The sequence below is a fragment of the Entelurus aequoreus genome, linkage group LG15 (genome assembly GCF_033978785.1).
Source record: "Entelurus aequoreus isolate RoL-2023_Sb linkage group LG15, RoL_Eaeq_v1.1, whole genome shotgun sequence".
Classification (NCBI taxonomy): Eukaryota; Metazoa; Chordata; class Actinopteri; order Syngnathiformes; family Syngnathidae; genus Entelurus; species Entelurus aequoreus.
Window position 1 is genome coordinate 9,158,081 of NC_084745.1, and position 13,317 is coordinate 9,171,397.

A 13,317-nucleotide genomic window follows, 5' to 3' on the forward strand; every position below is an offset into this window, starting at 1 on the left:
GCACAAAAGTGCACTCATAGCTTGTTTTAAAATGTCTCTGACAATCTTGCACGTTCTGTTTTGGAAATGACATGAATGTTTGTGCCACTGCTTAATAACTGTTTAATAAATACACTTTTGCTAAATTGACTTAGTTGTGATTTCCCTCTCTGCAGGAAAGTTTAAAATGAGCATATATTAATGCAGTATGAAGAAGAATGTTTTAATGTAGACACATAGAATCATCATACTGCTGTGATTATATGCATCAAGTGTTCATTCAGGGCTAAGGCAAAATATCCAGATATATATCGTGTATCGTGACATGGCCTAAAAATATCGAGACATTAAAAAAGGCCATATCGCCCAGCCCTATTTCAGTGTAAATAACTGATTTCACAACATAAATATCTGCCGGTGCAGCTAATATATGGGGAAAAAAACAACAATTGAGTAGGTGAGGGTTATATCCTGGTGTACTCTATAGTCCGCTAAATATGGTATATTGTATCTGTTAATGTAGTTCTGTTGTAGTTGTAAAAAAATTTAATAAATAAAAAAATAGTTGGATATTGCCAAATATCAACGCCAATAATCTGCTCGGCCGATACTCGGTGGGTCTCTCGGCCTCGAAACAACCTGCAAATGTGACTTATAGGACTTGGCGTGGTTGTAATACTTATATGTACATTTGTTGTCCTTCCGAGACATGAATAGTGTTGGGTATCGAGTATCGATTGGAACTGGGACTAACTTTCCGATTCTCCCGGAATCGTTCAAAAGTTTAAATTTCGATTCCTAGTTTCGATACCCAGTCCGCCGACCGGAAAAAAAGAATAAGTCCGCCGACCGGAAGAAGAAGCCGCTAAACACCAACGAAGAAGCGCCCACCGCCAGAAGTGTTAGCATAGTCGAGCCTATGTAGCCGAGCGAGTCAGTCAAGCATGGATAGCGGGCGTCGGCGGTCAAAGTGTGGCTTTATTTTACTAAAAACAATGAAATATCGGCGAAATGTAACACGTGCGACAGTACTGTTTCGTGCTTAGGAGGGTGCACGTCGAACATGATGAAGCACCTCCGAGTACAAATAAATGCGTGTCCCGTCTTCGACGCGCTGCGCCGACCGTCCTCCTGTGCCTCTTCCTCTGGCTTCGACGCCCAGCCTGGCACCTCGGACTGCATTGCAGTCCGAATCCGGTAAGTAAAACAATATATATGCAATATATAATGTGTTTTGCGCCAACGTCGAGGCAGCTAACAAATTAGCCCGCGTATTTTTTCATAGACAATTTACAACCTGCTAGCCAGGCTCCGCGATGTGCTCAGCGTACTCCGTTCACCGTAGCGGCAATGGGGAAGATGTCGGTGCCACAGACGGAAGAGTGCCACAGAAAGGTCACTGCACACATAGTCAAAAGACTGCATCCCTTTTCAGAGGTGGAATCTCCAACATTTAGGTTAGTTAAGCAATAACGTTAGAGCTAAGCTAATTGATACTGGGCTAAACAGTAACAGCAACATTACATGTTTGTTTAGGTTTGCAGGGATATGGTGAAAACTCTCAACCCAAAATACATACCACCTTCCAGGGACTACCTGTCAAACACATTGACCCCGGCATGGTACAAGAAGAATCGGAATCGAGAATCGTCAGGAATCGGAATCGAAACAAAGAATCGGAATCGTTCGAATTCAAACGATACCCAACTCTAGACATGAATGACCCCTGAGGTCCAAACCTGGTCCCTAATAGTTCTCTCGAATTCTAGCTTCCTCTTACCGTCGCCTGTCTCCATGCGCTCCGCGTTGCCGTACTTCTGCGTGTTCCTGGCGATGGTCCCCATGTTGGACATGTGATGGCGCTCCGTGTGAGAGTGGGGCGAGTCCGACGAGTAGCCCGTGACGTCCAGGGGCCCCGAGTGATTTTCTGGAGGGACGACATATCTATCGTGAGTCACGGTCAGGACTGGAGCTTCCAGCGGGCGTCAGTACCGTCCGACTCCAGCGGGGGCGGCCACAGCATGTCCGAGCCAAACTCGCAGGACCGCCGCAAAGATCCTCCGTTCTCAGCGACGCTCAGCGCTCCTTTTCTCTTCAGAGACAGGTGGCCGATGCCTGCACATCAACACACGCGCGTGAGGTGAACCCTGGGCGCCGTGTGGCAGGCGCCGGCGTCCTACCGTGGTGTGACGGCGCCAGGTGCGACTGGCCCAGGTGCGTGTGCGCCAGGTGGGCCAGGTGCGATATGTGCGTGTGCGCCAGCGAGTCGGCCAGCCGCCCGGCGTTGCCGCTCCCGCCGCTTTGCGTGGACGAAGACGAGGAGGAGGTGGAGCCCAGGTGGGCGGGGCCCAGCTGGGAGGGGCGGCCCATCCAGGACATGCCCGACATGTCGTCGCCCGGCCCCGCCTCCTCCTCTGAGCCCGACGAGGAGTCTGAGCACAGGGGCGACAGGCCTAGTGAGGGTCAGTATCATGTTACGGTCTACGGGTCATGTGATCTGGGTGTGGTCATGTGTGGTCACCTGGTGGCGTGTAAGCATCCATGGAGGTCTGCACCACCAGGGATCGTCTCTTGGAGGGCATGGGCACCGCCACCTTCCTCTCCACGTGTCGCGCCAGCATGGCTTGGACCGCCTCCGTGTGGACATCTAAAACACAAAGACACACGTCACCGTCCGGGCGCTCACGCCGTCCCCCCGGTGGGCGCCACCCCTTTTACCTGAGCGGTAGCGTTCATCTCTCGTGCCCGATGTTCGCCGGCGGTGGAAGCGGCTGGCGGACGGCGGGCCGAGCGGGACCCGGTGAGACATCGGGCCTTCCATACCTGCAGAACACGAGCATGCGTGTGGACACGTGCACGCACAAACACACACAAGCAGTTCGACGACGCAAAAAAAGCAACAAAAAAAAACAGAAAAGTGAAGATGATGGCAGAAAAAATAATAATAATACTTTTTTGGATTGATCAAAGGAAATAAAAGGTGATTGGCTGCTTCCATCATGTCAGAATTTGTCTGCTGAGGAGCAGGCCCAAGCTGAGCTCCAGGGGGCTAACGGCGTCTAAATCGTATTTGTTGTGATTGGCGCACTTGGTAGGTTGGTGGGTGTGGCGCGACTTTAGCTGTGTGAGAGTTGGGGGGGGGGGTCAGAGGTCGCTAAAATTACCTCTAGCGTGTGGAATGTACGCCCTGATCAGCTTGGACCTCTTCTTCTCATAACCCTTCTGAGTGATGTCGCCTGCAAACAGACAGAGAGAGCGTGAGAAAGAGCAGCCGGCGTTCCCGTGACACCCGACCTCCTCTTGTCTCGCCTAATCCATGGAGACACGCGCGGGGGTCCGGAGGTGGAAAACCAAAAATATGAGATGATTGATGGCGGGTATGAATGGACGTGCTACAGAGGAGCGTGTAGACGTTTCACCGTGGTCGTTATGTGCTAATGGATGCGGTCTAAAGTCAAAGCCTTCTGGGCGACGGATGGACAAACGGACCCGGTTGCCCTGGCAACCGCCTCCACCACCACCATGTGCTGTCACTCAGCGAGCCCCAGGGTGCGAGCGGCACGGCTAATAGGAGCAAATTCTCCCTTGTACTCCCTTAAACGCACCGCTTCACTAATTATTGATCCAGGGACTCGACAACAACAAGACGTGCAACTGGGACAGACTTGACCCAAAATGGAGGCGGCACTGGACAGGAAGTAGTCATTTAAATACTTCGTCCTCGTGGATAGAAACAAGAGCAGCCGTGCCAGCAACTTGAGGGTTCAAGGTTCGATCCCCGCTTCCGCCATCCTAGTCACTGCCGTTGTGTCCTTGGGCAAGACACTTTACCCACCTGCTCCCAGTGCCACCTACACAGGTTTAAATGGCTCTTAAAATATGGAGATAACGGGTTTCACTATGTAAAGCGCTTTGAGTCTCTAGAAAAAAGCGCTATATAAACACATGGGAGTTGTACGTCAGTGTTTCTTAAACATAAAAAGTGTCAGTTTCTCAGCTGTGGCCCGTATGGGTACTCAGTTGTAATACACTTTTCCACCACTTGTGGCAGTAATGACAACATCAATCAAACAGAAGAAGTCTGGAGCAAAAGTCAGAGAGGTTTTTCAAGTGCAAAAATGAGCTGTAGTTTTATTTGCACTTACATTTTAGAGTTTATTTAAGAAATATATATATACATATATATATATATATATATATATATATATATATATATATATATATATACATATATATATATATATATATATATATATATATATTAGGGATAATAATAATAATAATAATGGCTTTTTGACGATATGCGATATTCCGATATTGTCCAACTCTTTAATTACCGATACCGATATCAACCGATATATACAGTCGTGGAATTAACACATTATTATGCCTAATTTGGACAACCAGGTATGGTGAAGATAAGGTCCTTTTTTAAAAAATTAATAAAATAAAATTAGATAAATAAATTAAAAACATTTTCTTGAATAAAAAAGAAAGTAAAACAATATAAAAACAGTTACTTAGAAACTAGTAATGAATGAAAATGAGTAAAATTAACTGTTAAAGGTTAGTACTATCAGTGGACCAGCAGCACGCACAATCATGTGTGCTTACGGACTGTATCCCTTGCAGACTGTATTGATATATATTGATATAAAATGTAGGAACCAGAATATTAATAACAGAAAGAAACAACCCTTTTGTGTGAATGAGTGTAAATGGGGGAGGGAGGTTTTTTGGGTTGGTGCACTAATTGTAAGTGTATCTTGTGTTTTTTATGTTGATTTAATAAACAATAAAAAAAATTCAATGAATAAAAACGATACCGATAATAAAAAAACGATACCGATAATTTCCGATATTACATTTTAAAGCATTTATCGGCCGATAATATCGGCACATCTCTAATATATATATATATATATATATATATATATATATATATATATATATATATATATATATTATTAATAAATTAGTTAGAATGTATATATTTTAGCACTGTGTAATTCACGTACCATGAATTGATTAACGTGGACCCCGACTTAAACAAGTTGAAAAACTTATTCGGGTGTTACCATTTAGTGGTCAATTATACGGAATATGTACTGTACTGTGCAATCTACTAATAAAAGTTTCAATCAATCAATCAATGTAAATGTTTTTTTATCAGTCCCTTCTTTTGCAGTATATTTAATTACTTTTATTTTTGTAATCCGCCTGACCTAAACCTTGATAATATTTTTGTAATTAACACGTGCTTTCATATCATTTGACAAGGTTTATCCTGTTGAACTGTTTGTAGGTTGGATCAAATTATTAAATAGGAAACAAATCAAGAGTAAGATGACTAATTTAGTGGTCATATTTGAGTGGAAAAGTTGGTCCCCGAGGTCAAAAAGGTTAAGAACCCCTGATCTACGTCACAATCAAACCATCCGAAAAAACGTACACAACATCTGGGCCCAATCTGCTGCAATATAACATTCTTCTTTTTTCCACCCACACACACACACACACACACACACACACACACACACACACACACACACACACACACACACACACACACACACACACACACACACACACACACACACACACACACACACACACACACGCACGTGCACATGGTCCACAGGGAGACTCCATCTTCCCCTCGCAGCGCAGCAGAGCAGGGAGGGAGTTGCCTAGCAACGGCTCTCCTGGAGAGAAGGCCTTAGACGGCCATCTTGGATCTGGGGCGTCAGATTTGAGAAGTGGACTAATGATACTTGCTAGGGAGTGTGTGTTTGTGTGTATGTGTGTGTGTGTGTGTGTGTGTGTGTGTGCGCGCGCGCGCGTCGCATCAGCCCGTGTCTGCAGCCTCATTACGTCCTCAGCGCTCCCAGATTGCGGTCTGGCAGGCAGCTGAGGGCCGATCGATGGCGGAGGAGTTTTTCTGCCAGATGATGGAAAGAGGAAGGAACGTGGCCCCTCCAAATTAAGGTGGATCACGGGGGAAAACAAGATGGTGCTCCATCCTGGTTCTCCATCTTTGCTTCAACAGCCTCTTATTTTATATGATCCGTCTTAGCCTCCTCACATCACACACACACAGGTGCCATGGTAACAGTATCCCACACACACACACACACACACACACACACACACACACACACACACACACACACACACACACACACACACACACATGCGTCATGTGCTGGGACCTTGGGCTGTCACACTCACATGCCCGTGTGGTGGTCTGCAGAGCGTCCGCTAGCTGATTCGCGGATGCATGTGTCCACTGTAACACACACACACACACACACACACACACACACACACACACACACACACACACACACACACACACACACACGCACACACACACATTCTTGTATTGTTTCCTTCTTGAGACCTCAGAAAAAAAATGCCTAACTCTGTAGGACCACCCTTTCTAGATATATAAATATTTGTATTTACAACATTAATAATATTTACAAACTATGCAGATATAAAAAAGGTAAGCTTTTAGTTCAGTTAAATTTTTTGTTTGCAATTGGGTTTAAATCTTCATTATTTACTTCAAGTTATTACAGTATGTCTTTAAATACATATTTATTTTTGATGTTTTTTAATTAATTATGGCCAAAGGGGGCGCATTTCAACTTATTACACACACTTGTTATTACATATATTGGCCAGAGGGGGAGCACTGACAACAGAAACACGTTAACACAATAGCGATGCAACATCAACACGACAGCAACACAAAATCGACAACAGCGACAGTTGACACAATAGCGACACAAAACCAACACAACAGCGACAGTTGACACAATAGCGACACAAAACCAACACAACAGCGACACAACACCGAGACAACATTAACACAACAGCGACACAACAGCAACACAAAACCAACACAACATTAAAACAGCAGCGACACAAAATCCACACAACAGGGACACAACACCGAGACAACATTAACCCAACAGCGACACAAAACCAACACAACCTTAACACAACAGTGATACAACATTGGTAGTTAACACAATAGCGACATAAAACTAACACAAGACTGACACAACAGCAACACAAGAGCAACACAGAGCCACTGTAATAGCAACACAATAGCGACACAACAACAAGACATTGTAATAGCAACACAACACCGAGCCACTGTAATAGCGACACTATGGTGACACAACATGAACACAACACAGAGCCACTTTAATAGCGACACTATGGTGACACAACATCAACACAACACCGAGCCACTGTAATAGCGACACTATAGTGACACAACAGAACACAACACAGAGCCACTGTAATAGCGACACTAAGGTGACACAACATCAACACAACACCGAGCCACTTTAATAGCGACACTATGGTGACACAACATCAACAACACCGAGCCACTGTAATAGCGACACCATGGTGACACAACATAAACACAACACCGAGCCACTTTAATAGCGACACTATGGTGACACAACATCAACACAACACTGAGCCACTGTAATAGCGACACCATGGTGACACAACATGAACACAACACCGAGCCACTTTAATAGCGACATTATGGTGACACAACATAAACACAACACTGAGCCACTGTAATAGCGACACTATAGTGACACAACAGCGACACAACACAGAGCCACTGTAATAGCGACACTATGGTGACACAACATGAACACAACACAGAGCCACTGTAATAACGACACTATGGTGACACAACATCAACACAACACCGAGCCACTTTAATAGTGACACTATGGTGACACAACATCAACACAACACTGAGCCACTGTAATAGCGACACTATAGTGACACAACAGCGACACAACACAGAGCCACTGTAATAGCGACACTATAGTGACACAACAGAACAACACAGAGCCACTGTAATAGCGACACTAAGGTGACACAACATCAACACAACACCGAGCCACTTTAATAGCGACACTATGGTGACACAACATCAACACAACACAGAGCCACTGTAATAGCGACACCATGGTGACACAACATAAACACAACACCGAGCCACTTTAATAGCGACACTATGGTGACACAACATCAACACAACACTGAGCCACTGTAATAGCGACACTATAGTGACACAACATCAACACAACACAGAGCCACTGTAATAGCGACACTATGGTGACACAACATGAACACAACACAGAGCCACTGTAATAACGACACTATGGTGACACAACATCAACACAACACCGAGCCACTTTAATAGCGACACTATGGTGACACAACATAAACACAACACTGAGCCACTGTAATAGCGACACTATAGTGACACAACACAAACACAACACAGAGCCAATGTAATAGCGACACTATGGTGACGCAACATGAACACAACACCGAGCCACTGTAATAGCGACACTATAGTGACACAACATCAACACAACAGAGAGCCACTGTAATAGCGACACTATGGTGACACAACATGAACACAACACAGAGCCACTTTATCAGCGACACTATGGTGACACAACATCAACACAACACAGAGCCACTGTAATAACGACACTATGGGGACACAACATCAACACAACACCGAGCCACTTTAATAGCGACACTATGGTGACACAACATAAACACAACACTTAGCCACTGTAATAGCAACACTATAGTGACACAACAGCGACACAACACAGAGCCACTGTAATAGCGACACTATGGTGACACAACATGAACACAACACCGAGCCACTTTATCAGCGACACTATGGTGACACAACAACAACACAACACCGAGCCACTTTAATAGCGACACTATGGTGACACAACATCAACACAACACTGAGCCACTTTAATAGCGACACTATGGTGACACAACATAAACACAACACAGAGCCACTGTAATAACGACACTATGGTGACACAACATGAACACAACACCGAGCCACATTAATAGCGACACTATGGTGACACAACATCAACACAACACAGAGCCACTTTATCAGCGACACTATGGTGACACAACATCAACACAACACAGAGCCAATGTAATAGCAACACTATGGTGACGCAACATGAACACAACACCGAGCCACTTTAATAGCGACACTATGGTGACACAACATCAACACAACACCGAGCCACTGTAATAGCGACACTATAGTGACACAACATAAACACAACAGAGAGCCACTGTAATAGCGACACTATGGTGACACAACATGAACACAACACAGAGCCACCTTATCAGCGACACTATGGTGACACAACATCAACACAACACAGAGCCACTGTAATAGCGACACTATGGTGACACAACATCAACACAACACAGAGCCACTGTAATAGCGACACTATAGTGACACAACATAAACACAACACCGAGCCACTTTAATAGCGACACTATGGTGACACAACATCGACACAACACCGAGCCACTGTAATAGCGACACTATAGTGACACAACATCAACACAACACAGAGCCACTGTAATAGCGACACTATAGTGACACAACATAAACACAACACAGAGCCACTTTAATAGCAACACTATGGTGACACAACATAAACACAACACAGAGCCACTGTAATAGCGACACTATAGTGACACAACATTAAACACAACACAGAGCCACTGTAATAGCGACACTATGGTGACACAACATGAAAACAACACCGAGCCACTTTAATAGCGACACTATGGTGACACAACATAAACACAACACAGAGCCACTGTAATAGCGACACTATAGTGACACAACAGGAACACAACACAGAGCCACTGTAATAGCGACACTATGGTGACACAACATGAACACAACACCGAGCCAGTTTAATAGCGACATTATGGTGACACAACATCAACACAACACCGAGCCACTGTAATAGCGACACTATAGTGACACAACAGAACACAACACAGAGCCACTGTAATAGCGACACTATGGTGACACAACATCAACACAACACAGAGCCACTGTAATAGCGACACTATAGTGACACAACAGAACACAACACAGAGCCACTGTAATAGCGACACTATAGTGACACAACAGAACACAACACAGAGCCACTGTAATAGCGACACTATGGTGACACAACATGAACACAACACCGAGCCACTTTAATAGCGACACTATGGTGACACAACATCAACACAACACAGAGCCACTGTAATAGCGACACTATAGTGACACAACAGAACACAACACAGAGCCACTGTAATAGCGACACTATGGTGACACAACATGAACACAACACCGAGCCACTTTAATAGCGACACTATGGTGACACAACATAAATACAACACAGAGCCACTGTAATAGCGACACTATAGTGACACAACAGGAACACAACACAGAGCCACTGTAATAGCGACACTATGGCGACACAACATCAACACAACACCGAGCCACTGTAATAGCGACACTATGGTGACACAACATCAATACAACACAGAGCCACTGTAATAGCGACACTATGGTGACACAACATGAACACAACACCGAGCCACTTTAATAGCGACACTATGGTGACACAACATCAACACAACACAGAGCCACTGTAATAGCGACACTATAGTGACACAACAGAACACAACACAGAGCCACTGTAATAGCGACACTATGGTGACACAACATGAACACAACACCGAGCCACTTTAATAGCGACACTATGGTGACACAACATCAATACAACACAGAGCCACTGTAATAGCGACACTATAGTGACACAACAGGAACACAACACAGAGCCACTGTAATAGCGACACTATGGCGACACAACATCAACACAACACCGAGCCACTGTAATAGCGACACTATGGTGACACAACACAGAGCCACTTTAATAGCGACACTATGGTGACACAACATGAACACCGAGCCACTGTAATAGCGACACTATAGTGACACAACAGAAACACAACACAGAGCCACTGTAATAGCGACACTATCGGGACACAACATAAACACAACACCGAGCCACTTTAATAGCGACACTATGGTGACACAACATAAACACAACACAGAGCCACTTTAATAGCGACACTATGGTGACACAACATCAACACAACACAGAGCCACTGTAATAGCGACACTATGGTGACACAACACCGAGCCACTGTAATAGCGACACTATAGTGACACAACAGAAACACAACACAGAGCCACTGTAATAGCGACACAATAGCGACACAACACCGAACCACTGTAATAGCGACACTATAGTGACACAACAGAACACAACACGGAGCCACTGTAATAGCGACACAATAGCGACACAACACCGAGCCACTGTAATAGCGACACTATAGTGACACAACAGAAACACAACACAGAGCCACTGTAATAGCGACACTATAGCGACACAACACAGAGCCACTGTAATAGCGACACTATAGCGACACAACACAGAGCCACTGTAATAGCCAAATAGCGACACTATAGCGACACAACAGAAACACAACATAGAGCCACTGTAATAGCGACACAATAGCAACACAACAACGCTTGTTATTTCATATGTTGGCCAGAGGGGGAGCACTTCAAATTTTTACACACACTTGTTGTTTCATATGTTGGCCAAAGGGGGAGCGCTTTTAAAAGCGACACACAGTCCACTTGAGAAATCCCTCCTTTTTTGGGACCACCCTAATTTTGATATATTTCACCACCAGGGGGTGCAAATGATACATTCTCTATTAGATGCAATGTTATTGGGACCATGATTTATGTCATCACTTGTTCACACCTCCTCATATGGAAGCTACTTTTCCTTCTTGGTGTCTCAAGAAGGGTAGAAATACAAGAACACACACACACACACACACACACAGCCGTGTGTCAGCAGAAAAACAAAGTGGGTCGTGGTGGTGATTGAGTGGGTCAACATGTCACAGAGAGAAGAAGGAGCACAATGTGACCTCAGGGGGCTCCAAAAAGTGACCCTCTCGTTCGCCAAGATGGCCGCACACCACGACATTCAGCCACCTGTTTTTATGCTCGGCGCCAAGCGCGGCCTCCATACGGACGAAGAACAGGGACGAAGACAACGGCGCGGGTGCACCTTTAACGACCACTTCAGGCAATTTGCACTCGTGTGTCTCCATGACGACAGAGCAACTTATCAACCTCGGAACTCTCAATGCATGCTGGACAAAGAAACAAACGCCGTCCCGCCGAAAACACGCACAAACTGCAACGTCTCGTGTGCAAACCTGAGAATTACATGGAGGATTTATGACCTTGAATGCAGCACTTTGCAACACACACTCGATCACACCCGAGCGCCTCTTTAGTCACCCATGGAAATATTGCGCTCATTCACAGGCTTCAGGTGAGCAAATCCAACCACACCTGTGTTACGGCCTCAGGAGGGCCACTTCAAAGCCTGTAGGACAAACATTATTTATGCTCTACTGATGAGAGAAGGACAACTTGTCCAAACTTTTTCCACTGAGGGCCACAGACCGACAAATCAAAGGATGCGGTGGCCATTTTGACCATCAAAACCAGTACAATATAAACATTTTTTTTAATGAAGTCTATGTAAGAATTTTGAGTAAAGAGCCAAAGCTGAACTAAAATGCTGACAGTTGGCCCGCTGGCCAGATAGTTGCGTCATGTAACAAAAAATATGTGCAAAATTAGCTTAAAAAAGCTAGCATGCTAATAGCACTATGCCAACAATAGCATGCTTACAGTTAGTATTAGTGAAAAAACTAAATATATGACATTGAGGCGTATACCTGCTAAATCGGCTAAAGAATTTAGTATGCTAATGCTAGTATGCTAACAGTAAGATGCGTCAAGTACCAAAAATATTTCTGAGGTGTGCAGTGTTTCCCACACATTCATTTATTTGTGGCGGCCCGCCACGATAGAAATTAAGGCCGCCACGAAAATTGTTTTTATTTTTTTTTTATTTTAATTTTTTTTAATTATTTTATTTTTTTTGTCCTGTCCAGCTTCTCAGGCAAATCATATAGTTGATGTAGATGCCCATATCGGCTGTTCAGATTTACTTTACAAAAGAGAAGTGTAGTTTCAAGATTTTTGGAGCTCTTTGTTCAGTGGATCAGATGTTTGATGAAGCTTTGTGTCTATCTACCACCACTACTGTTTTCTGTTTATTTGTTACTGACTGTGGCAGGACACCTCTGCCTCTGTTTCACTTTATGTTGCTGGTAAATAATATGGTTGTAGTAGTAGGCTAAAGTTAAATTATTTAGTATGCACTAATTAAAGGGGCAGAGCTTTAAGAGACATTTTAGCTTTTATATTTTTATAAGATATATTTTTTGTAAGAACCACAATTAATAAATATATTTCAGTGAATAACTTATTGTTCAAATCTGTAT

At 44.3% G+C, this 13,317-nt stretch overlaps 1 protein-coding gene across 2 annotated transcripts in view; it reads right to left on the reverse strand.

Moving 5' to 3' along the window:
- LOC133629756 (disco-interacting protein 2 homolog C-like) overlaps positions 1-13,317 on the reverse strand; it is an 85,678-nt gene that overhangs the window by 59,860 nt on the left and 12,501 nt on the right. For both annotated transcript variants that reach the window (XM_062020722.1, XM_062020723.1), the window contains exons 2-7: positions 3,144-3,215; positions 2,698-2,802; positions 2,501-2,626; positions 2,160-2,432; positions 1,972-2,094; positions 1,760-1,906 (exon numbers count right to left, since the gene is read on the reverse strand). In XM_062020722.1, the coding sequence (XP_061876706.1) occupies positions 1,760-1,906; positions 1,972-2,094; positions 2,160-2,432; positions 2,501-2,626; positions 2,698-2,802; positions 3,144-3,215 (846 nt within the window). The remainder of the gene's footprint in view (positions 1-1,759; positions 1,907-1,971; positions 2,095-2,159; positions 2,433-2,500; positions 2,627-2,697; positions 2,803-3,143; positions 3,216-13,317) is intronic.